The sequence below is a fragment of the Zalophus californianus genome, chromosome 2 (genome assembly GCF_009762305.2).
Source record: "Zalophus californianus isolate mZalCal1 chromosome 2, mZalCal1.pri.v2, whole genome shotgun sequence".
Lineage (NCBI taxonomy): Eukaryota > Metazoa > Chordata > Mammalia > Carnivora > Otariidae > Zalophus > Zalophus californianus.
In genome coordinates, this window is record NC_045596.1 from 66,866,220 (window position 1) to 66,891,240 (window position 25,021).

At 37.1% G+C, this 25,021-nt stretch overlaps 2 protein-coding genes across 10 annotated transcripts in view; one reads left to right on the top strand and one right to left on the bottom strand.

Moving 5' to 3' along the window:
* THAP9 (THAP domain containing 9) overlaps window positions 1–10,327 on the top strand; it is a 22,544-nt gene extending 12,217 nt beyond the window's left edge. For 2 of the 3 annotated variants that reach the window (XM_027599833.2, XM_027599834.2), the window contains one exon: window positions 3,222–10,327. In XM_027599833.2, the coding sequence (XP_027455634.1) occupies window positions 3,222–5,199 (1,978 nt within the window). In that variant the 3' untranslated portion in view covers window positions 5,200–10,327. The remainder of the gene's footprint in view (window positions 1–3,221) is intronic. The other variant, XR_003520952.2, reaches the window with a different exon arrangement.
* Window positions 10,328–10,523: 196 nt separating this feature from the next.
* LIN54 (lin-54 DREAM MuvB core complex component) overlaps window positions 10,524–25,021 on the bottom strand; it is a 63,805-nt gene continuing 49,307 nt past the window's right edge. For 4 of the 7 annotated variants that reach the window (XM_027599836.2, XM_027599838.2, XM_027599835.2 and 1 more), the window contains 8 exons: window positions 23,107–23,180; window positions 22,755–22,952; window positions 21,529–21,620; window positions 20,532–20,603; window positions 19,591–19,693; window positions 19,300–19,437; window positions 15,302–15,504; window positions 10,524–12,797 (listed from right to left, as the gene is read on the bottom strand). In XM_027599836.2, the coding sequence (XP_027455637.1) occupies window positions 12,596–12,797; window positions 15,302–15,504; window positions 19,300–19,437; window positions 19,591–19,693; window positions 20,532–20,603; window positions 21,529–21,620; window positions 22,755–22,952; window positions 23,107–23,180 (1,082 nt within the window). In that variant the 3' untranslated portion in view covers window positions 10,524–12,595. The remainder of the gene's footprint in view (window positions 12,798–15,301; window positions 15,505–19,299; window positions 19,438–19,590; window positions 19,694–20,531; window positions 20,604–21,528; window positions 21,621–22,754; window positions 22,953–23,106; window positions 23,181–25,021) is intronic. The other 3 variants (XM_027599840.1, XM_027599839.1, XM_027599841.2) reach the window with 1 other exon arrangement.

Here is a 25,021-nt window from a genome sequence, read left to right on the forward strand (position 1 = left end):
CACAGTACAGTACTGTTTGTATTATCTAAAAAATGGAAACAACCTGAACATCTTTGGTTATAGGTTAAATTATTTATGGCTTACCTATACTGTGGTATACCATGTACACATTTAAATTGCGGTAGGTCAGTAATTAAGGACACAGAAAAATATTTCTGTAACATTACTATTAAGTAAAAAAAATAGATTTCAGTATAAATTTTGAAAATTGTATCTAGGTGTATATACATAAAGAAATCTGGAAGAACGTCCCTGAAATATTAAAGTGACTATTATTTTTTGTACCTTTTGGTATTGTTTTACTTTGTAAAAAAAAATGACACATTTTTTTAATCAAAAAATTTTTTCATTTTGAGGGGGAAGAAAAGTTTGAGTCACTTCTCTACAGTTCTAAGTCACAAACGGTTTGGATATTTCCACTCTCAGTTACAAAAACTTTTAGAAACAAGGCCACATATCTTTCTGCCTGATATTCAAGACCTCATTCTCGTAGCTATGAACATTAAGATACCATTTAGAATTCCATTTAAAAATCAAACTCAAAGAACGTAAGCTTTCTTAGCCTATTTATTAATTTTTTTTAAAGATTTTTATTTGTCAGAGAGAGAGGACACAAGCAGGGGGAGTGGCAGGCAGAGGGAGAAGCAGACTTCCTGCTGAGCAAGGAGCCCAATGCAGGACTCAATCCCAGGACCCTGGGATTATGACCTGAGCCAAAGGCAGTCGCTTAACCGACTGAGCCACCCAGGCATCCCTTCTTAGCCTATTTAAAATAAAAACTTTTACGTAGAGGCATGAAGTAGTTTCATTACATACTGATTCCATATGCAGCACGGTTAGCATCTTTGGTGTTCACTTGAGGAATCTTAATGCAAGAAACAAAAATTTTAACAATTAAAATTTGGAGACACATTTGCAAAGGGCATCCAACATACTAGTGGGCTATAGCATTGCCTGTTTTGTCATTATCTTACTATTTTAAAGTATCAACAGCTGATTAATACTTAAAATTTTTTTGATTAATACTTTTGTCTCTTAAATAGGTTAAAAGCAACTTAAAATATGTCTTTTGGCATCCTATAAATGTGTTTTTCAAATCCATTAGTGCATCTGGAAATTTAGTGGGTCATAATTGGCATTATATACACACATGTTATATATGTGTGCATGGCATGTAGTGAGGGTAAATTTCATTTATGGAACTTTTAGGTTGCAGCAAAATATTTGGAAAGCCCTGTCCTGAAATACTTAGGTACGTTAGAGTCTCAGTTAGAGGTCGGCTGTCCAAGAAGAAACCTTGGCAGCTTAGAATATAGCCCCCAAATCAGAAATATAACCTCCCCTGGGGCACCTGGGTGACTCAGTCAGTTAAGCATCTGCCTTTGGCTCAGGTCATGATTACAGGGTCCTGGGATCAAGCCCCACATCGGGCTCCCTGTTCAGTGGGGAGTCTGCTGCTCCCTCTCCCTGTCCCCCTGCTCATGCTGGCACACCTGCGCTCTCTCTCTCTCTCTCTCTCTCTCTCTCTCTCTCTCTCAAATAAAAAAATCTTAAAAAAAGAGGGCCCGTGGGTGACTCAGTTAAGCTTCTGCCTTCAGCTTAGGTTATGATCATGGGGTCCTGGGATCAAGCCCCACATTGGGCTCCCTGCTCAGCAGGGAGTCTGCTCCTCCCTCTCCCTCTGCTCCTCCCTCTGCTTGTGCTCTGTCTGTGTCTCTCTCAAATAAATAAAATCTTTTAAAGAATGGGAAGAAATATACCCCCCCCAAAAGTCATTTGAGTTACAGAAGTAAACTTCAGGGGCACCTGATGGCTCAGTCTGTTAAGCGGCTGCCTTCGGCTTGGGTCATGATCTCAGAGTGCTGAGATCTAGCCCCACAGTGGGCTCTGCTCAGCGGGGAGCCTGCTTCTCCCTCTCCCTCTGCCTGCCGCTCTTGCCTGCTTGTGCTGTCTCTCTGTCTCTCTCAAATAAAATCTTTTTTTTTTTTTTTAAGTAAACTTCGGTTAAGATGAACACTCCATCTCTACTTCAGAATCCATTTAGTCTTATTTTAGATAGTGATTAACTTGGCTGTTGCCTTTCCTGACCCTACAACAAATTAGAAAGAGTAAATTAGAACTAAGTGAAAAGGATTCTGAAGACAGAGGCTAACATTAATAGGAAAGCATAATCAGGAGTCTGGGAAGGTCAGGGACGCTACAAAAGAACTGCTAAGGTAGTAATGTAGGTACTTTGTGTAGGGCAGACGGATGCAGACTCCTTAATTGTCCCTGAGGGCATAATTTTGAGACTGCAGGGAGCAGAGGGAAAAGCTTGAGCAGGACCTTGGGAAAGCTGGGTTTCCTGTTTGTGCAGAGCCAGCAGCACAGTAAGGGCCATGTGGTTCAAGCTCTCCCTCTGTCCCAGTTTCCTAATCTGTAAAATGAGGTAGATGTGCTAGATACTCTCAAACTTCCTTCCCCTTCAGCAGTTTTCTCATTTCATTGAATTTACAGTTAAGACCAGTTTATGATCTAAATTATAAATACATCAATGAGAACAAACTAGGTAATTGATTTGTATACTTTTTAAAAAAAGTAAATGAGCAAGAAAATTGCTTCGTGGTATGTTTGCATCTTGAAATACTACTCTGTTTCTGAGTTTCTCTGTTACCTTCTTATTTTAGAGTAATTATATGAATACATGCTTGAAAATAACTGTAGAATGTGGCTACTTATACTTGGCATTGTTTCTATAGGGATTTGAGGCTACTTTGGGACCATTTTTTTTTTTTAAGATTTTATTTAGGGGCGCCTGGGTGGCTTAGTCGATTAAGCATCTGCCTGCCACTCAGGTCGTGATCCCGGGGTCCTGGGATCGAGCCCCACATCGGGCCCCCTGCTTACTGGGGAGCCTGCTTCTCCCTCTCCCCACCCCCTCTCATGCTTGTGCTCTCTGTCTCTAATATAAATAAAGAAATAAAATCTTTTTTAAAAAAATAAAGATTTTATTTACTCATTGGAGAGGGAGAGAGCATCTGAAGCAGACTCCACACTGAGTGCAGAGCCTGATGTGGGGTCCGATCCAGGACTGCGAAGTCATGACCTGAACCAAAACCAAGAGCTGACGCTCAACCAACTGAGCCAGCCAGACGCCCCTACTTTTGTACCGTTTAAGTCATTTTTCCTTCTTTTATTTTTTCATTTGAATTTTATCATTTTCATTTTTTCCCATTTTCCAGATGGTTATCCAAATGCAAACCCAGCCCAGGTTTCAACAGCAACATTTTTTCTTTTCTTCAGCGAAGAGTGGAGAAGGGAGAGCAGCTCTATCAGTATTGTTCACTGACCATAAAAGGCCTCTCTCTCAAGCAGCAGCTCCAGTGGGACCCTAACAGTCACCGTCTGCAAGGGTTTATGGACTTTGGCCTCGGTGCACTGGATGCTGATGAAACGCCCCTCGCCTCCGAAACGATTTTGTTAATGGCAGTGGGTATTTCTGGTCACTGGCGAGCACCTCTTGGTTATTTTTTCGTAAACAGGGCATCTGGGTATTTGCAAGCTCAGCTGCTGCGTCTTACCATCGGCAAACTGAGTGACATAGGGATCACAGTTCTGGCTGTTACGTCTGATGCTACAGCTCACAGTGTTCAGATGGCAAAAGCCTTGGGGATACATATCGACGGAGACAACATGAAGTGTACGTTTCAGCATCCTTCATCTTCCAGCCAACAGATTGCATACTTTTTTGATTCTTGCCACTTGCTCAGATTAATAAGAAACGCGTTTCAGAATTTGCAAAGCATTCATTTCATTAATGGCACAGCACATTGGCAGCACCTCGTGGAGTTAGGAGCACTAGGGGAACAGGAGTTAGCAAATATGGAAAGACTCCCAAGAAAACTTACAAATCTGAAAAACCATGTACTGAAGATGAACTGCGCTGCCCAAGTGTTCAGTGAGAGCGTGGCCAGTGCGTTGGAGTGCCTGCTGTCGTTAGGCCTGCCTCCGTTTCAAAACTGTATTGGTACCGTCCACTTTTTACGCTTAATTAACAACCTGTTTGACATCTTTAATAGTAGGAACTGTTATGGAAAGGGACTTAAAGGCCCTCTACTGCCTGAAACTTACAGTAAAATTAATCGTGTGCTAATTGAAGCCAAGACTATCTTTGTGACATTATCTGACGCTAGCAACAATCAAATAATTAAAGGTAAGCGAAAACTAGGATTCCTGGGATTTTTACTTAACGCTGAGAGCTTAAAATGGCTCTACCAGAATTATGTTTTCCCTAAGGTCATGCCTTTTCCGTATCTTCTGACTTATAAATTCAGTCAAGACCATCTGGAATTATTTCTGAAGATGCTTAGACAGGTATTAGTAACCAGTTCTAACCCTACCTGTATGGCATTCCAGAGAGCTTACCATAATTTGGAGACTAGATACAGATTACAAGACGAAGTTTTTCTAAGTGAAGTAAGCATCCTTGACATTTCAATTGCTCGAAGGACAGACTTGGCCCTTTGGACAGTTCAGCGTCAGTATGGTGTCAGTGTTATAAAGACTCTTTTTCACAAAGAGGATATTTGCCAAGACTGGTCTTATTGTTCTCTAAGTGAGGCATTACTCGATCTGTCAGATCACAGGCGAAAACTCACCTGTTGTGCCAGTTATATTGCAAATAAATTATCAGCTCTTTTAACTTGTGAGGACTGCATCAGTGCACTGTATGCTTCGGATCTCAAAGTTGCTAAAATTGGGTCACTGTTATGTGTTAAAAAGAAGAATGGTTTGTATTTCCCTTCGGAAAGTCTATGTCAAGTCATAAATATTTGTGAGCGAATTGTAAGAACCCATTCAAGAATGGCAGTCTATGAACTACTTCCTAAACAGAGAGAATTGTATCTCCAGCAGAAAATATTATGTGAGCTTTCTGGGCATATTTATCTTTTTGTAGACTTAGATGAGCATCTCTTTGATGGAGAAGTGTGTGCCATCAATCACTTCGTAAAGTTACTAAAGGATATAATAATTTGTTTCTTAAAGATCAGAGCTAAAGATGTAGCGCAGTACCCTTTAAAACACCATTCAGAAAGACTTGAAATGAAAACTTTGTCAAGGAAATACTGGTCACCTTTACAGGATTACAGATGTTCAGGTTTTGCTAATACCAATAAATTCAGGCATTTGTTAAGTAATGATGGATATCCATTCAAATGAGGGACCTAAAATATGTCAGTTTTTATGAAGAATAGTTGGTCAACATTTTTTAAAGTTCAACTTTATTTTATAAATTGACCATTTTGCACAGTTGACAAGTTTGTAATTCTGACTTATTAGAATTTCTAATTATGCATATTATAAAATCTCATACTTTGGTTTGCAGCATTGCAGTTACTTGGATCATAGAAAGCTGTAAGTCAGTAGGAGCAGACTAGCCAACAGATGCTGCTTTTGAATATACTACTCTAAGACTGAGTAATGGGACTGGACATACTTTTAACTTGTTCAGTCTATTTTAAAATGAGAGAATAACAACTAAGAGTGATTAAAACATTGACTCTGACAGATAGACTACCTTCCCTAAAAGTGCTTTGGTTTACAGCTCTTAAGAATGTTGACAGGAAAAAAAAAAAGTAAAAGGAATGTTGACAAAATACCTATAAAACCTTGGATATAATTTTTACTTACATAAGAAAATTAAGATGTGGTTTGAAGATTAGGCTAACTTAAAATACCAAATACCACAAAATCCCTTTGCCAGGGTACCCTAAAACAAGTGTGCTGCAACGAAGCTGGGGAATGTAGTCCGGGAAGTACATAGGTGATGTCATTTTCACAATCCATTGTCCTTGGACTTCGAAACACTATTTTTGAGTAATAGCGTGGGTACTTACTTGACCACCGGAAGAGCCTGATGCCCATCAGAGAATGAGGAGAAGCCTTATTCCAGCTTCTCCTTCTGAAGTCTCCTTGTGTTTGCAGGGAGGCTGAAATAAATGTATTTTCAGTGTTGAGTGAATAATGGGATTCACACCATGCAATTAATAAATGAGAAAAATATGGTCAATTGAGACAATGGTTATGAAAATATTTGTCTTAATTATATAATGAGTTTTTTCAGAAATTTAGAGGCGCTTAAATAATCTGAAGATGGAAACATACAAAGAACAATTTTCTCCATTCTCTCACACCCAGAATTGAAAAGATGAATAGAAAAACATACAGGTATATGTACTTTCACATATGGGGAGTGTTTTAAATGGATAAAAGAAACAAACACATGATGATTCATCTCTGTGTGTAAAACATTTACTCTTCTTGTCATTGAGTGAATATTCACAAAGTACAGTTAATATGAAAACTTAAAATTGCAGAAGATTAACGACCAGGTAAAAGTTGAGTTTTATTAATTAAAATTCTCCTTAAATTGTATATTTTTATATGTTTGTTTGTTCTACCTCAAACAAAGGCTTAAGTTTTGAGATGTAACCAGAGTTGTACTACATTTTATGCAAGAGCTATTGCTGAGAAGTCTAGAGATTGTGGTTTTTGTTTGTAATAGAATGAGTTTAGATGCACCGGATAAATCTTATTTAAAGGAAGCCTATTTGTAAATCACCACCTTTTTAACTTATTGTTTATATAAATCCAAGTTTTGGCCTGAACTTTACTTAAAACTAGGTTCATATCTGTAGGTGTCTGTTCTTTGCTGTTGCATTTTACTACTGTACTAATATATACTGTAGTTTAAGAAATTATTGTTTTGCATTATTTCTTCAAATGCTGGATAAACTGGACAAACATGGAAGACACAAATATTTCCTTCACTGCCTTTAATGGTTACTTGCTCTTGCCCTAGTGAAAGTGTTTCAAGTCTGATATCAGGTTTGCTTCACATGATATGCTTTACAGTGAATTTTTAAAATAAATTATTCATATTTGACTAGGGTAATTTAGTTTATATTTTTTACTTAGCACCTTTGTCCTTTTTTCTTCAGAGAAAACAAACATTCTCTTCAGAAACTTATCTTGCCTGCTTTTCAACAAATAGTGCTGAAACAACTGGATGTCCACATGCAAAAGTATTAACTCTAAGTGGGTCAAAGACCTAAATGTAAAAGGTAAGACTAAAAACTCTTAGAAGAAAATAGAGTAAATCCTTAGTACTTGGATTAGGCAATAGTTTCTTAAATATGACCTGCAAAACATAACAGAAAGTAAATTGGACTTCACCAAAATTAAAAACTTGTGCTTCAAAGGATACCGTCAAGAAAGAGACAACACACAGAATGGGAGAAAATTTTTACTAATATATCCGATAAAGGACTTGTATCCAGAATATACAAAGAACTCCTGTAACTCAATAATGAAGGACAAATAACCCAGTTTGAAAAATGGGTAAAGAACATGAATAGACATTCCTCAAAGGAGATCTGCAGATGGCCTGTAATACATGAATATATACCGAACATCCTAAACCATCTGGGAAATGTAAATCAAAACCACAATGAGGTATCCCTTTACACCCACTGGGATGGCGATAAGACAGATAATAACAAGTGTTGACAACAATGTGGAGAAATTGAAACCCTCATACACTGTTGGTGGGAATGCAGATGCTTTGGAAAACAGCTTGGCAGTTCTTCAAAGGGTTAGTTAAACATAGAGTTACCATATCTCCCGGCAGTTCTACTGACAGGCATATACCCAAGAGAAATGAAAACATGTCCATTTAAAAACTTGTACACAAATTTCATAGCATTATTATGGCTAAAAAAGTGAAAATGCCTAAATGTCCAACTGATGAATGGATAAATAAAAATGTGCTGTATCCATTACCAATGGGTAATATGGTAGATATGTGTTGTACTGCCAGAACTCTTTTTGTGAAATGACTGTACCACTCTGCATTCCAATGAGGAGTGTATGAAAGTTCAGTAGCTCTCCTTTCTTCCCAGTATTTGGTAGTGCCAGGGTTTTGTTTTGAATTAGCCATCTTAATAGGTGTGCAGTGATATTTCATTGTGGCTTTCATTTCCATTTTCCTAATGGCTAAAGATGCTGAGCATCTTTTGATAGGATTATTTGCCATCCACATATTCTTAGGTGAAAGGTCTGTTCAAGTCTTTTGCCCATATTTTGGAAAGTTGGTTTTTTTTATTGTTACATATTTTGGATATAAGTGCCCTGATGTATTTTGCAAATATTTTCTGCCTATCTGTGGCTTTTCTTACTTTCTTAGTGTGTTTTGAAGAGCAGACATTAATTTTGCTGAGTTCAATTTATCAATTTTTTTCTTTTAGGGATCATACCTAGTTTCATACTTTGCCTAACTCAAGGCCACAGAGATTTTTCTTGTTTTCTTCTAGGTATTTTGTAGCTTTAGGTTTTGCATTTAGGTTATGATCCGTTTTCAGTTAATTTTGGTCTGTGGTGTAAGTTGAGTTTCATATATTTTTACATATGGATATCCCAGCACTGTTTGTTAAAAAGATTCTTCTTTCTTCCCTGAATGACCTTTGAACGCTTGTCAAAAATCGACCACTTTATATGGGTCTACTTCTGGGTTCTCTGTTCTGCTCCATTGATCCATAGGTTTAACACTTCACCAGTACCACAGTGACCTGATTAGCCTTATATGACTCTTGAAGCTAGGTGGGAGTCTGTCAACTCTGCTCTTTATTCAGAAATATTTGAATTGTACCTTTCTGTATAAATTTTATAATCAACTTGAGTTTTACAAAAATTCCTGCTGGGATTTTGACTGGAGTTTTGTGGAATCTAAAGATCAATTTGGAGAGAAATGAGATCTTAATAATATTGAATGTTCCAATCCATGAACATGGTATATCTTTTTTTAAGGTCTTAACTTTATCAATGTTTTCTACATTTCACCTACAGATCTTGTATATATTTGTTACATTTCATATTTTGTGGTGCTACTATAATGGTAATTGTAAAAATTTGTTTCTAAATGTTCATTGCTACTATGTAAAAATACAGTTTTGTATATTGACTTTGCTTAAACTCACTCTAGTAGCTTTTTTTTAAAGATTGCTATGACTTTCCTATGTAGGCAGTCATATCATCCACCAGCAGATACTGTCTTATTCATTTCCAATCTGTGTCTTCTTCCCCTTCCCCCCACCTTATTGTATGGTGACGTGCAACACAATGTTGACCAAGAGTGCCTTGTTCCCAGTCCTTGAGGGGGAAACATTCAGTCTTCATCACTCATGATGTTAGCTGTAGACTTTTTGGTAGATGGTCTTTTTAGGTTGATAATCCCTTTCTTGCTCATTTGCCAAAGAGAGTGTGTGTGTGTTTAAATCATAAATGGGTCTTGAATTTTGTCAGATAATTTTTCCGCACCTTTTTTTTTGAAAAACATTTGAGATATAATCTACATACTGTAATATTTACCTTTTTAAAGCATGTAATTCAGTTTTTAGTATATTCAAAAGGTTTCCTGCAACTTCTGACATGATCATATAGTTTTACTTTTTGATGTTGATAGTGAATTACATTGGTTATTTTTAATGTTGAGCCAACCTTTTATTCCTGAGATAAAACCCAACCTGCTCATGATGCATTCTTTTTATCCATTGCCAGATTTCACTTGATAATAGAATCAATTACAGAGTTGAAGTCTGTGGCCTTACAGTAAATATTACCCTGAATATATTTATTTTCTTACTGCTTTTGAGTAAAAACTAAACATGCCTTAAATGCTTTCATAAAACTATTTAGAGTTTTTAAAGAGACCTTTATACATTTCATTTTATAAAATCACTTGGATCATAAAAAGCTCACACGTGGTCTATAGATAATGCCAAAATCTGCATTAAAGAAACCCTCACACACACACACAAAGTCCTACGTAATTAACATAATAGAAAATAATTCCAATAGTAAAGGCTTTCTAGCTTCCCTCTCTGAGTCGCTGCTGTGGAATTTCTACATAAAATGCTGAAAAAGGATGCAACATGATGCTGGAGGTCCTGCTTTGGAAGCTGCATTTACATAAGTACTTATTTTCTTAACTACTTGTGTTACAGAACAATAAAAGTGGAAAACTTTTCTAAAGGTATTTTTATTCACATATTACATAAGACTGAGAAAATGTCAGTTGTCCCTATGAAAGAATAGGGACGCTAAAGCAGTAGTCTCTCATGGTTGCTGCTCTGGTTGTTTTATTGCAGGCAACATTAAGGTTCTGTTTCCTACATAATCCAGAGATAAGACCTACAGATTGCTTTTAGTTCTTGAGAGAAAAGGAAACTAAGAAAGGTGCTCACCATAAAAACATCAAACATTAAAGGAAAAAGTAGACCAAGTTTCTGCCCTTACGCAGTGGGAAAAAAGACATACTCTTCATTTCAAAGCAATTTAGCTTAATCATAATTGGGCAAAATGAGAGACTTATTTTTTAGTTGTGTGCTTTCAGAAGTAATGTTAAATTTACTTAAAATCAGATTTTAAAAGTTTCTTGTAACCTGTTTAAAAGTGTTTTTAAAGAAAACAAAACCCTTTTTTTACAGAATAGTATAAATGTTTATTTTCTGTATGATTTACTTTGCTGTCCTGTTTTTACAATATAGAAAAGTGTATTCTTTGAATAGCTCTAGTAAATATAAATTTAATCTTTCTACTTTGGGATGTAAATAGAGCTAAAAAAATTATATACCCAACCCGCCCCAAATAGTCTTTTAAAATTGTTGAATTAATGTGGATATTAATCTTGTTCAGCAATTTGATGCAAATGCCTAAATACAAAAAGTTGCTTAGTAAGTACTACACAGGAAGGAAAAGTCTTAATACTTTAGATAGCTTCTTGAAAATCAGAAAAACTAGTAGCATTTGATTGCACCTTCAAGTTTTTACAAGCAAAACATTCTCAAGCAATGCCGTCATACATAATCTACAATTGTAATCCAAATTTCACAAACATTTTCTGCACACTGTATATAAATACACATCACAAAGGTGCAATTAGAATTAAACACAGAATATGTACAAAATGAACAAAGTTTAGGTTTAGACCAAAAAGGTATTGTAATCTTTTGAAAAATAACTTGATTAGATAATTTTTATCCTCTTACACTAATTTACATTTATACAAATTTTAATTATACTAGACTGAGGTGCTAAGAATGTTTGCACTATCTACATTTAAAGTTACTGCACTATAATTTTATAAATCCAAATTTCAAAAGGAAGATACTTCAATGAATAACGGAATCTTCTTTTGGATTACTTAATTTCTATTGCCTATATGTTGCGTGTTCATATGAACATATATACACACTTAATACATACAACTATAGATTCCTTGTAGGAAATGTAATAATCATACACTAATCATTACTGAGGATTAAGGTACCTAACAAAATGCCTGAATTCCAACACGTTTTTTTCTTGTCATAAAATCCGGAGTCCTATTACTGGCTCTTAAATTCATAAAGCTTTCGAATTCTGAATTAGTGAAAATGATTTAGGTTATTTTAGTAGTAATAAAACACTCATACTTTCAGCTTACCAAATCACTAAAAAAAATGCCATATTAAGCTTCCCTTACAAAAAGAAATCCCACTATAATTTTGAAAGTTTTGTTAGGAGGCCCTTTCAGTAAATCAAGTAAGACTCAATACATTGGATTGAGATCTCTTAGTTCAAAAGTCTATAAAGAGAACTGTATAGATGAAAAATCCTTCCCTAAATTCATCTATTAGAGCTTCAATGTTCTTTATTTCTCCATCCAAGCCAAATTTTATACCTGATAATTATGTAAGGTTTTATATCATCACTACATAATAACATTAAGTTCTATTCATATGCACCTCTCACTTTTAATAGTACCCGGTAATCACTTTGACAATTTATTATCATTTCAAATGCACACCACCTCCTTCAAAGAAAACGGAAACACCCTAGAGCATTTCTTAGTCACTCCTTAGAGAAACACATTGCCTATTAAGAACTATTTACTGTCCCTTAACACTTTATTTTTTTAAAAATCTTTTTATTTTAAAAGTGTGCCTATGGATTACTTCCCCTTCTGACATTTCCAAAGTGACAACAGGGTGTTATTCCAGAATCTGTGCTAAATAGCTGTTTTTTCTTAAAAAGACAGTGCTTTTCTAAACACAAAATGTCATCTGAGTATGTTTCATAAGAATTTGTTTATGTAGATATTCTATCTGCTTAGGTCTAGTGCCAAAGAATGGGCAATACCAATGGTTCTTTGGCTTTTTCTACTGGAACAAAGTCATACAACACCATATGTTATAAATTATAGTCATTTATAAATGTCCTTTGTCAATAGAATTAGAAGGATAGAACATCTAATTCTTAAGAAACCCATGCAAATTAAAAATCCATATAATACAATAAAGAAAAACTCAGTTTAGAAGGGGCATAAACAGATTTAACTGAGATTTAAAATGTACTAATTTCCTCATTTAAAATTTCTCCTCTTTCAATATTATAATTTCAGGTCTCACAAGGACTGAATTAACAATACAATAATTGTTAAACTATCTTCCAGAAAATCAAGTGTCCCTGCACCTTCAATTTTCTGTAGAGTTCCATTTATCAGTCTTTTGTGCAAGAGTTAGCAATTCATGGCACAAGGGTCACTTTTTGCTTTTCCTGCAGAGTTGATGACGCTCATCAAACATCGTCCGAATTCCTCAAGTATCATCCGTTCGGCGGCTGCCTTTGATTTTCCCTTCTTGTCTGCCTGCTCTGCCTGGGCAAGAAGGCAATTACACGTGGCTTCGGCTACTTCCTTAGTTACAAATGTAAATGGCAATCTGAAACGATTTTTGAGAGAGAAAGAGAGATGATGATGGCGTTGAGTCACAACAAAAATGAATGATACTATTTCAAGTGAGAATCTGTTGACATTTTCATGATTCACCAGCACGCTGAGCACTACAATTTGTGCAGGGAGCACAGGCACATCCTGGAGAGCTTTAAAAAGTTAGACCTGGTTTTATTATTGAGCATATTTTTTAAACACTGTTCAGAAAATATAATTTTAATAAAATACATGTCTTATTACCTAGACAAGGTTATCTGGTTAACTAAAAGATGTTAATTCTACATGTTGACCAGATAATTCTATAACAAAGTACTCCTAATTCATGAATGGTAGTTTCCAGAGTGCAATCTTTGTTTTATTGAGTGCTATTTTTTCGTGGCCTAGAACACTGCCTGACACATAGAAACACTCCCATGGATATTTGCTGAATGAATAAAATTGGGAATTGAAAGCATTATCTCCTGGACAACATTAAAAATAAAGCACTTTCCCATAGTCCCATATATATTGTTCATAAGAAACAAAAAAGCACATAAAAATTTTGCATTGTTCCGTCACAACAAACAAAACAATGGGGAAACCAAATGCTGTTCTATACATGGAGTTTCATTCATAAAGACCTAAACTATTAGGTATTAAATAAGAGCAATCCATCTTGAGACTTGCTATATGTAACCAATTCTTAAAGCCTTCAGAGACAAAATCAGGCAACCTAATATAACCACTAACTCGACAACATTGACAGAGGGAAACTGCAGAACAAACAAAGTCTGAAATTTGGGTCTGCTAGGACGAGAGAAAGTGAGGATTTGGGCTGCTGTACAGTTGTACAGAGAACTTCAAAATACAAAACACTTTCAATTAGAGAATATGATGTTAATATTGTATAATTAGTAACACTGTGTAATAGTGCTCATTATATAACATTTGGAAACGACAGAAAAGCAAAAGGAAAAAATTCAAATTTTTGCCACTCAGCAGTGTATAAACATGACAGTATAAATTGTTAATAATTTTTTAGTTTTGATTATAGTGTATAATTTTGTGCTTTTTCACTTTATATTTTTCCCAGGTATTAACTGTAAATATTTTAGTGTAGCAATATCTTTTATTTCCACATGGAGATTTAGATTTAATAATCTAAAGGATTACTGAAAGCAGATGACCAGAAAGGATCCCTTGTTGTAACCCTTATTGAAGTGTCTACCCATTTCTACTTTATCCAGTCAATAACCATTTGTTGATTATATTCCAGTTACAAGAATTCTTCAGAATTACTATCTGAAATATTCTGCACAAAAAGAAGCATTTTCTAGGGGTGCCTGGGTGGCTCAGTCGGTTAAGCATCTGACTCTTGGTTTCAGCTCAGGTGATCTCATGGTCGTGAGATTGAGCCCCCTGTCGGGCTCTGCGCTCAGCACAGAGTCTGCTTGGAATTCTCTTTCCCTCTCCCTCTGCCCTTCCTGTTCATGCCCTCTCCCTCTCTCTCTCTCTCAAACAAATAATTTTTTTTAAAAGAAGCATTTCTTTCTTTTTTTTAAAAAAAGATTTTATTTATTCATTTGAGAGAGAGAGAGAGAGAGCCAAGTCGGGGGAGAGGCAGAGGGAGAAGCAGACTCCCTGCTGAGTTGGGAGCCTGATGTAGGGCTCAATCCCAGGACTCCGAGATCATGACCTGAGCCGAAGGCAGATGCTCAACCATCTGAGCCACCCAGGCGCCCCTAAAGAAGCATTTCTATAAGCATTAGAGTCTACTTCAACTCAGGTATTTGAAATAATATATCCCATTTGCAAGGTTCATTGCATTTAATAATTCCTCAAATTAACCTCTACCAAACTCTACTACAGATCCACATCAGCAAGTTCTGCTGCATGAGGCCCTGCCAAAGGCTGGGCTAGACATGCTTTATTCTTCATAGCCACTTCGTAAGGCTGATGGGAAGGATTAAGGAAACCAGGACTGAGAGAGGGAGTGCTTGTCGAATTCACAAACTACCACAGAGCACAGATGGTATTTAAACTCAGCTCAGCCAGGCTTTATGGCTGGAGCTTTCCTACTCCAGAGTTCAGCAGTCTAGTGAAATAAGGGGCTACAATAATAAGGTATGTGAAAGGTGTGCCGGAAAGACAGGGAAAGGGCTACAAGGGCCTGGAAAAAGAAGAGATTAAGTAAAAATGTGCAAAATTATGAATGATGATACTACCTGGAAGAGTTATAAAAATTTGGTTTTCTTAAGGGTTTGTCACATTACAAATAATGACCTCATCTTAGTGGGGAGAAATTCAATTAAATTAAGCACAGTGAATTTTAGAAGTGTGTACTATATCTGACAGTGGTTTTCCTGTTACCTCCAAATTCCTTTACACGTAACTAAAGATAGAAAATGCAAAAAGAGGTCTGCAACAATCAAAAGTATGAACTTAATTTTGTCCAAAGAGAAGAAACTTTACCAAAAATAATCATACTACAAAGAGATTAAAATACCGACTTACTTTCCTCCTCCACTATTCAAGGCTGGTGTTGGCCTAGTAAGCAAGTCTGAAATTTGGGAAGATAACTTCGTTTTCGCTGCTGTTTGTTGCTGTACCCTTACTTCAGCTGCATCTGCCAAGTGCATCAGTGTCTTTCTTTCTGGGCTTTCTTCGAAATTCTTACAGCCGACACATTTGCATATTGAGGAACACATTATTTTTGCCTAAAAGATTTACAAAAGAAAAGCTTCCAAATCAAATCCAAAAAAACATTAAGTAGACTCTGTGATCAAATCAGTAGAGAACAGAATTAACTGGCCAATTGACAATAGACACAATGGACATGTCTTTTCCTGACAAATACTAAATGGGCTAATAACTACATATGTGGATAGGTCAGCTGTTCTTAAATATCTGAGAGTGACTACACAGTGTATGTCTCTGAGCCCTTCCATGTCAGTTTTTCCCCCGTCTAAAAGTTTTCCCCGATATGAATAACGTCTGTTCTGTATAAAGAATATGAATGATGTAATATTTAAAAATAACGGTTATCCAGAATTCAACCACCTCAATCAAATCACCATTAACATGTTGGTGACTTCCCACTTAGGCAAAAACACAATTATCACATTAAAGGAATTTCATAGATGTTATTTTCATTATGGATAATCTCCATAATCTCCCTCCCTGAATCCCCTTCTCCAGATTCCCCAAACCCTTCAATAGTTCATATTAAACTAGTGTGTCCTTGTATGTAAAAATATGTAAAACATATATTTTTAGGAAAAACACAGCCCTCATGTACAAATAGCTATCTTAGCTAACAAATACATCAGTCTTTGTTTTTTTAGGTTGTTTTACAAAATCATATGCTCACTTTCTGCATCTTCCTTTACTCACGCTACGCCTCATGGAATCGCCCCCAGTCCCAAGCTGGCCCCGCCCAGTCATCTAGCATAAACTGAATCCATTATATTTAATGGCTGGGCAGTAATCCCTGGTATGGATGTGCCACAAGTGATTCAGGCATTCACTTGCCTGTTGCTTGGCCTTTATTTTGTTTCTAGTTCTTGAGTACCACAAATAATGTATAAAAAGTTTTTTTAAATATATTATGCTTTTATTTCTATGAGCCAGATTTCTAGAATTGGGCTCACTGGTACATGTATTTTAATAGATGTGGCCAGACTTTTTTCAATTCTACCGCCTCACATCTCATGAGCAATGTATAAAAGCCTTTCCCATATTCCCTCCAACAGTGTATACTAGAGCTCTTTTTAACATTTACCAATCTGATTGGGGGAAAGAGGTATAAAGTGAGATCTCATTGTTCTTTCATTTACATTTCCCAGACCTAGTAAATCTGAGTATCTTTTGTTGGCTTCATTTTCTTCAGCGAACCCATGTCGATTTAAAGAAACATACCTAGCGCCCTTTCTACAGCACCTGGCAAGATAAACAAATCATATTATGATGAACACATTTACCCTGCTCCTTTCTTACACAAATAAATTCTCTTTCCCAAGGGAAAAAAATGCATATACATTTTGAGTTCATGGTTTACTATGAGCCAGTCTGAGAATCTAACTAAAGCAATACTTAATAAATATCTAACGATGAAGAGATAAAATCTCTGACATCAAGGGGGAAAAAGACATGCCACTAATGGTAATTTAGATTAAGTATGAAGAACCCTAAGAAAGGTACTAATAATCTAACAGGAACTTGGGAAGGAGAAATTAAAATGATAGGGTATTCATTTAGCTTTGCTAATTTAACTTCCCTTGTGGTCAAAAAAAGGGGAGGAAACAAGGTTACAAGGCACAGCCATTTAAATAATGTGGATAGTCACTCATCTACTCAACAAGCCCTGAGAAGTGTGTGAAAGGAACATGAATGTGTTATCCAGATGTAGACCAACTGGACCAAAAAAGCCAATTCAATTCAAAAGACCAACAACTGCACACAAACTCTCAAATAACATCACAGCCAATTCACAGTGAGCCAATCAGCTACCGCTAGTCATAGTTTAGTGTATTCCAAGTTTTTCCATTTCTTGGTCTTTTAGAATGACAAATGAGTTATTAGACACTGTGTGTCCTAAATGTCAAGGATTTTATTATAACAGGGCAGCTTTTTCTCTTCTAATGTATCTCAACCAGCACTGCCTTTTCTACTTCTATTAATTCTCAGATTCAATTAAATTATTGGTTCTTTTACGTTTGCATTTCCTATGCCCTGCATGTACTGACTGTTCAATGCCATACGCATGGAAGGGCTGCCTTGCCCTTCTGACCCAGCTTTACATCAATTTCCATTTTCTCTCTTTTTGTGGATTTGGTTTTATAACTTACATTTTTTACATATTCAGGACAAATTTTGTATGATATGGTTTATGAAGAAAAGCCACCTATTTCATCAGGTGTTTAAACAAAAGAGTCCATCTTTTCCAACACAGAATAAAAAGCTGATTAATGGATTATAAGACATTATTTAAGAGACTTTCAAAATATTCTTGATTATATGCAATTTTCATTCATATTGACTTTAGGACTGACAAGAGGTTGTTAGCTTACTACACTTCTTGAGAGGAGTATTTGACTTCTAAAATACGTGAATTAAGAATTCATTACACAGAGAATACATGGGGCGCCTGGGTGGCTCAGTCATTAAGCATCTGCCTTCGGCTCGGGTCATGATCCCAGGGTCCTGGGATCGAGCCCCGCATCGGGCTCCCTGCTCCGCGGGAAGCCTGCTCCTCCCTCTGACCCTCCCCCTGCTTGTGTCCCTTTCTCGCTGTGTCTCTGTCAAATAAATAAATAAAATCTTTAAAAAAATTTTTTTAAATAAAAATAAATTAAAAAAAAGAATTCATTACACAGAGAATACAGTATACAAAATCTTTACTGTGACACATTTTGTATGGCAAGGGGCACCGAATGGCAGGAACAGATTCCCGAAGCACAGCAAACCCTACGAGGGGAGAATGCCAGCCTTGGTATTACTTTACCAAGTGCAAGGCTATGGCTTCTGCCAAAACTAAAAATAAGGTATCCCTCTCAACAGGAAGTCTGAAAGACTGAAAATATAATAGAAGAGAAGAGCCAATTAACTGTAGGAATGACTCAACTCAAAAGGCTGTCACGAGAGTTTCAGGTACACCAAGAAAGCAATACAGAAGCATAGAGTAATCTTGGGCATGAATAGATTATTACATTTAAGCTTCGAAAATAAAAATAATAAACTTATAGTACTTTGTCTATAGCAAGAAGGGGATGATTTAAATAGCATCTAAAAATAAACAGTATCTGTCATAGCAGAGCTTCAACCACTTTCTCCTGGAAAGATGCCTGACCAATAAATAAAAACAGCCAGTTGAGTGGGATGGTGGAATGGCAAAAATGGATGCAGTCACTTCATGATGACCAATAACCTCAGCCAGCAATATTCCATATGTCTCCTTGCCTATTCTTGGACTCAGAAAGCAAACTTCTGAACATAATTCAGTTTTTCATAGAGCAGTGCTCTTCAAGAGGACAACAGGCATTTTGGGCAAGATAAATCTTTACTTTCAGGACCGCCCCCTGGAATGCAGGCTATTTTGTATCCATATATATTTTCAAAAAGCCCATGGAGTGCGGTGGGTAGGACTGCCCCTCAGTTGAGGACCATTGCTAGAGTTTCCAATCCACTCTGATGTTATTTTTACTAAAAATGAATAAACTGGTGCCCTGATTTGCGTACTTCCAGGCATAATGATTAAGAAGTATGAACTGATAAATCAGACGATGAGACCCAAAGCATTATGTAATGACAAAACCAAGCTATCATTCCTCTGAAGGCCTGCTTGGGAGGCCAGAAGGTCTTCCTCAAACTAGGGTCCGTGCACCAGCTGTGCACATTTTCAAACTGTAAGAGCAGAGTACTTTCCCGATTTGCAGGTAAATTTTTACAATATACCCTTTCCCAAAGTTATTTGCAAAAACCAGTTCGATTATGTTCCCCAACCAGCATCTCACCTCATAGCATTCACAGTAGTTTTTAAGACATCCTGATCGTTTGCAATTACATCCTTTGCTGTGACGTCGATCTGATTCTCCCTCCTTTCCTTTCCCTATCTTAGGCTTAAAAGCTTCTGGATTTCTGTCAAGGCATGCCTATCAAAACAGATCAAATATCAACTGAAGTTCACAGTACACTAAACACTGCAAAAGGAATTAATTTTCATTGTAAAACAACTGAGTTCTACAAAAATCAGGTGAAACGGGAAGTTTTTGTCAGTTAAATAAAATAAAATAAAAAATAATCACCTTTATTGCTTTTTGCCTTTCATTTTCATGTTCCAAATTATTATAACAATTAGTACAATTGCAGTTGTTGCAAAATTCACCATTTGCAAAGCAATCACAATATCTGGAATATAAAAATCAGTGCAAGTCACATAAAAAAGTCATTGTTAAAATAAATAGAACTAGAAATTACCTGCTTAAGAGCATTATACACTCAGGAAAGCATTTTAGAATGTACTTGGAGACACCCAGTTATGGAATTAATATATACTGACAGTCAACCACATGATCAGGCTCAAATGTCAAGTCACTGCTCCCAGAATTTTGGTTTAGAAACTTAGTTCCAGGATTAACTGTTGTCAACACAAAAGCTATGTGATTTTATATGCTCCCAAAGTACGTTATTTCAAATCATAAAAAAGGAAAAACATGGGCTATCTTCCAGTAGTGGAATCGGCTCCCTTGAACTACAGTCGTGCTTCTTGGGATTCTAAAGCCCTTGTATGACCAATGCTTTTCACTTAACTGTTTCAGGCCAAACCTCTTGGTTCAGAGCTAATAAGCAAATTAATCATCCAACAATTTTAAAAGCTACTCAGAGTATCACCTCATTTAGGAGGCCAAATATAAAGGTCATAAGTAAGGTCAAATTTATGATTATTGAAGATAGAGACTATGTCTGTCTCATACTGCTGTGTCCCTAAACCCCTACACCAGTGCCTCATCTATGCAGTGGGTAAGACCGCCCACTTTATCTATGGTAAAGACTATAAAATTACTTCTTTCCGAATGAATGAGAGAGTATTTTTACACCGTCATACATGCTCAGACATTCATGTGCATGTTTACTTAAATTACTTAGACTTATGAAATTGGTCTGTTAAGACTTCTTTGTTAACTCCATTTGCTTTTAAAAGCATTTTCAGCTATAGCAAATAAGAAACAGTAGCAAAAAGACTTACAATTTCAAACACAGCGATTTTGTACAATTACAGGGTTTTCTGGGCCGACTGGCAGACTCTGATGGGATTATGCTATACAGATACAAAAAAAAAAAGATATACATTTTAATCAGTTAAAGATAACTATTAAAAATGAGAAAAGTCTCTGTAAATTCCTCCTAAAATAAACTTCCACAAATGTATCCATCTCTAATAAAAGTTTGCTATGTTGTTCCCTTCACATCAAGTTCAAAAGCAAGCTGTAACATGAAAAGAGAGGTAGAGAGCCAAGATAGGGATTTTTAAAAAAGGAAGTTGTCAATAGCCCTAAAGAACACTCCACAAAAAATACTCTTCCTTCTGAGAGAACTAAAGCTGAAATCTGCTCAAAACTTTTGGGATGCAATTACAAAAGGGAGTGAGGAGAAAGGAGTGTATGGGGCTGGAATTGGAGAGAGGTAGACTGGTTTCATGCAATTAAGCACTGCTTCTCTCTCTCTCTTTTTAAAGATTTTATTTATTTGACAGAGAGAGACACAGCGAGAGAGGGAACGCAAGCAGGGCGAGTGGGAGAGGGAGAAGCAGGCTTCCCGCCGAGCAGGGGGCCCAATGCGGGGCTCGATCCCAGGACCCTGGGACCATGACCTGAGCTGAAAGCGGACACTTAATGACTGAGCCACCCAGGTGCCCCTAAGCAGACTAACAACAACAAAAAAAGGCAAAGACCTAATGTAACAACTTAAAAACTAGTTAATATCATTTTTAAAAACATTCAGGATGAGAAAGAGAGAGAAGAAAGAGGCAGAATATGTGGCAAAATTGAGGAATCTAAGTAAAAGATATTTGGGGGTTCTCTGACTGTTCCTATAACTTTTCCTCAAAATAAAAAGTTCTACAGAGGCATGCTCATATGGCTTTGAGGAAAAAATAGCATATAAATGTATTCTGAAATATATATATTTAATGCTGCATTGAATCTGATCCAACAACTTAACTTACATGTTTTCAGAACACTCACCCATTGAATGGAAGCCTTGCCTGGGTCTGGATACCAGCTGTCCCAGTTAAGTTAGAGTTGCTTGCTATAGACACATATGAAGATTGCTGTAGCTACACATAAAGAAAGGTAATTTTAGACCACATTTACAAAAACGCACAATACGCTCAGATGTTATGATCGGTAAGAAACAAATTCATCTACTAAAATAGGAAAAATAGTATGGAGAATTTCATACAGACACAGTACTTCATGGAGCTCTTCTAAAGACCCAAACTATTACTAGAGGTGAAAACAATGTGAACATTTTAAAGTACTACATGGTACAAATACAAGAAATTTTTCACAGAGGAATAAGCCTATGAGGATTAGGAAATTCTAGATGCATGCTCCAAAAGTACAAGTATTAACTTGTATTGGCTAGAACAATGCAATGTGTCTAGTTGTAAATAAAATAGGTACTATGCTGATCATTTATCACAAGTTATAGAGAATGACAATTACATGGGCAATCATTTTCTATTTTACATTGATTTCTACACACAAAAAGAGACGCTGATGATAAAAATACTGAACACTCATTTTCTAATCAGTAGCCACATTAAACATACTCCACAGTCCATTTCATTTAGAGTACCCAGGTTTCTGTTTCTCTCTCTCAGAATCTGAGGAGATCAATTCAACAGTTTAGAACACGGTGCTAATCTGCTGGATTCTTACATGAAAAAGAAAACTTCTATCTGTTTCCTAGAAGCAGCACTCCTAACCCTCGCCAGCCAGTTGGATGATAGGCAGCTTTGACCCTATCATCATCAGAGATGGGTCACTAAAGATGCATCACCTAGACATGCATCTCACAGTCTCCTTTCCAGGAGCAAGTCCGTGGCATCCTCCTCATATGTGAGGAAGAGCCGGATCGTAGTCACAGCACTCTCTACATGCACTTGACTCTGCTGACTTTAGCTTCAACTTCTCCCCTCTTCTATTTACATAGTCTTGTCCTCTCACCAAACTGCTCTCAGTTCCCAAGTGTCTGACTTGTATACGTGACTTGTGCTGGTATTTCAAAATGCTAGAGATATATAAAAATAAATTCAGAAGTTTTCGTTAGCATCTTAAGATTTTTGGAAACAGCCATTTTAATACTGAGTAAGATGTTTTCCAGTAGTTTCAGAATGTGACAGGGCTGTACATCTCTGACCAAACTATCCTTTTTGCAGTGCAAGGACTCAGGCTCGTCCTCCTACCTGGGTAACATACTGCGCGGGAAGCACCGCATAGCCCACATTCCCTGCCCCTGGAGCCGGGGCCAGCACCGTGCCTGGCGGCAGGTTCGTGAGGTTGGGCTGGATCTGCGGCAGTGGGGTGGCAGGCATGATGAGCCGCTGCTGTGGCTGGCTGGTGGTAACTATCTGTGAAGTGGGATTGATGGGTTTGGGAACAACCTTAAAAAAAAAAAGAACGCATATCCATGGTTACAGAAATACATTTTACAGCTTCTCCATTCAGGATGAATCTCTTGGATGTGAATCTTAACTTTCAATTTGAAAAGTGAACTGTCTGTCTGGGAGAGACTGAAGAAAGTTCTGTGCCACTCACCTGTTTGACAGTCTGCGCTGAGACGAGTGGAACTGACATCCGCACGGGAGTGGTATTAACCACCACTGGCTTTGCTTTTTAGAAAAGGGGAGGAAAGGACAATTTATTTACAGGAAATGGTGCTTGAAACATTGAAGATACTTAGTTCTCTCAAGATATCCTCATAAAAGAGCTTAAAGAATCCCACTGGTTTCCTATTTGGGGCAATCTTTAATCAGGAGAGTTCCCTTTTAAAATTCCTTACCCCATCTGCCAGGGAACTCAGAGCTAAGGTAGCAGCTATAGTCTGTCCGCTTGACAAGGGGACGTTTGTCATTTAAGGCAGTCTACTGAAAATACTTCAATCTGTATTCAGATAATTTAAACATTCCCTACTAAATCTAGTCAGTTGAAATGTTCTTTAAATAAAAAAACTGCCATTCAGGAGCTTGAGTAACAATGCTGTTCTAGACTCTTTCCAATTGCCATGTCTGTATCGAAACCAGAGAAAATGTCATTCCTGTATAATTCATTATTTACAGAGTACCTACCAAAAGGCAGCGCAGCACAAAGGTTAAGAACACGGTCTCTTACGTCATAACGCCCTGGAGGCTCAAACTCTAATTCTGCTGCCTTCTGACTCTCTTTGCCTATATCCCCATCTATAACTTGGGAATAGTACCTCCCTCACAGGGTATAAGGATTAAATATGTTAATCCATGAAAATTTATTAGAACAGTGTCCAACAAATAGTAAGTGCTCAATAAATGTTAGTTGCCATTAATGTCATTGTTGTTATTACAATCATTATTACTATATAAATGGCACTGTGGACTGTGTTCCAGGGAAACTAAACTATAAGACACTTGCTCATAGAGCTTACACTCAAGTAGAGCAGATTAGACATGTACCAAATAAAATAAACACGGTTAAAAAAGAGGAAGTGCCGTGGAGTCCAAGGGAGACAGAACGTTACGTCTGCTGGCAGAGGATGGGAATATGGAAGAATGCATGGAGGGCATAGTGTCTGAGATGGGTCCTGATCAATGGTCAGGTTGTGGAGAGGGCACACAGACCGGAAGCAGGACATTCCATGCAGAGGCAGGAGCATGAGAAGTGGAGGCTTGATGCTGGAAAGCAGCAAAGCATTTCACAAAATGTTGGTGAACAGACCAGTCTGGTTGGAACCTAGGGTTAAAGTAGGCAAGCCCAAGTCTTGAATGTCAGGGTTGAAATCTATATATTTAATCTTTATTTTTTAATTCAGTAGGCAATGAGAAGTTTCTGAGGATTTCGAAGTACAGAAATATGACTGGAATTGCACAAGAAAAACCCAATTTGGTAGCAGTGTGCAAACCAGAATGGAGTTGCATGAAACAAAGCAAGTTGGAAGAGTGTACACACTGAGGGTCTACCTGGGGTGACAGAGCTGGGGACGGACAGGAGAGAGCAGTTGCAAGAGATACAGTGGAGGTGAAAGGAACATGAACTATCACCCAAGTAGATGGCAGAAACCGCACGTATGAGGGAAGAAAACATAAGCCATCATGAAGCTTTCAAGTGACCGGGAAAATGACAGCTACCAGAACTAACACCTCCAGGATGAGCTGATTTGAAGGGAAGATGAACCCCAACATAGAGAAAAGCTATGAAGAAATTCAGGAGAGGCTGGCACCAGACCTGCATGTTTGGACCAAAAGAAGTAAAGTGTTTAATGCTGCCTACTGCTATTTCCACAGTCCAAAAAAGGGACTTAAAAAGACAGGAAGGATGGCCCTTCCGGTTCTATTTATGCAAAAAGAACTAGAGCCAGGTCTGAAAGAGAGGGGCTGAGATAATGGGATCTAAACTGCTCTGAACAATAAAAAGAACAGACTTCCTTAGATAAAAAAGCTTGGGAGGGTTGATGGCTAAAGACAGAAAGCTGAGAGTCCTG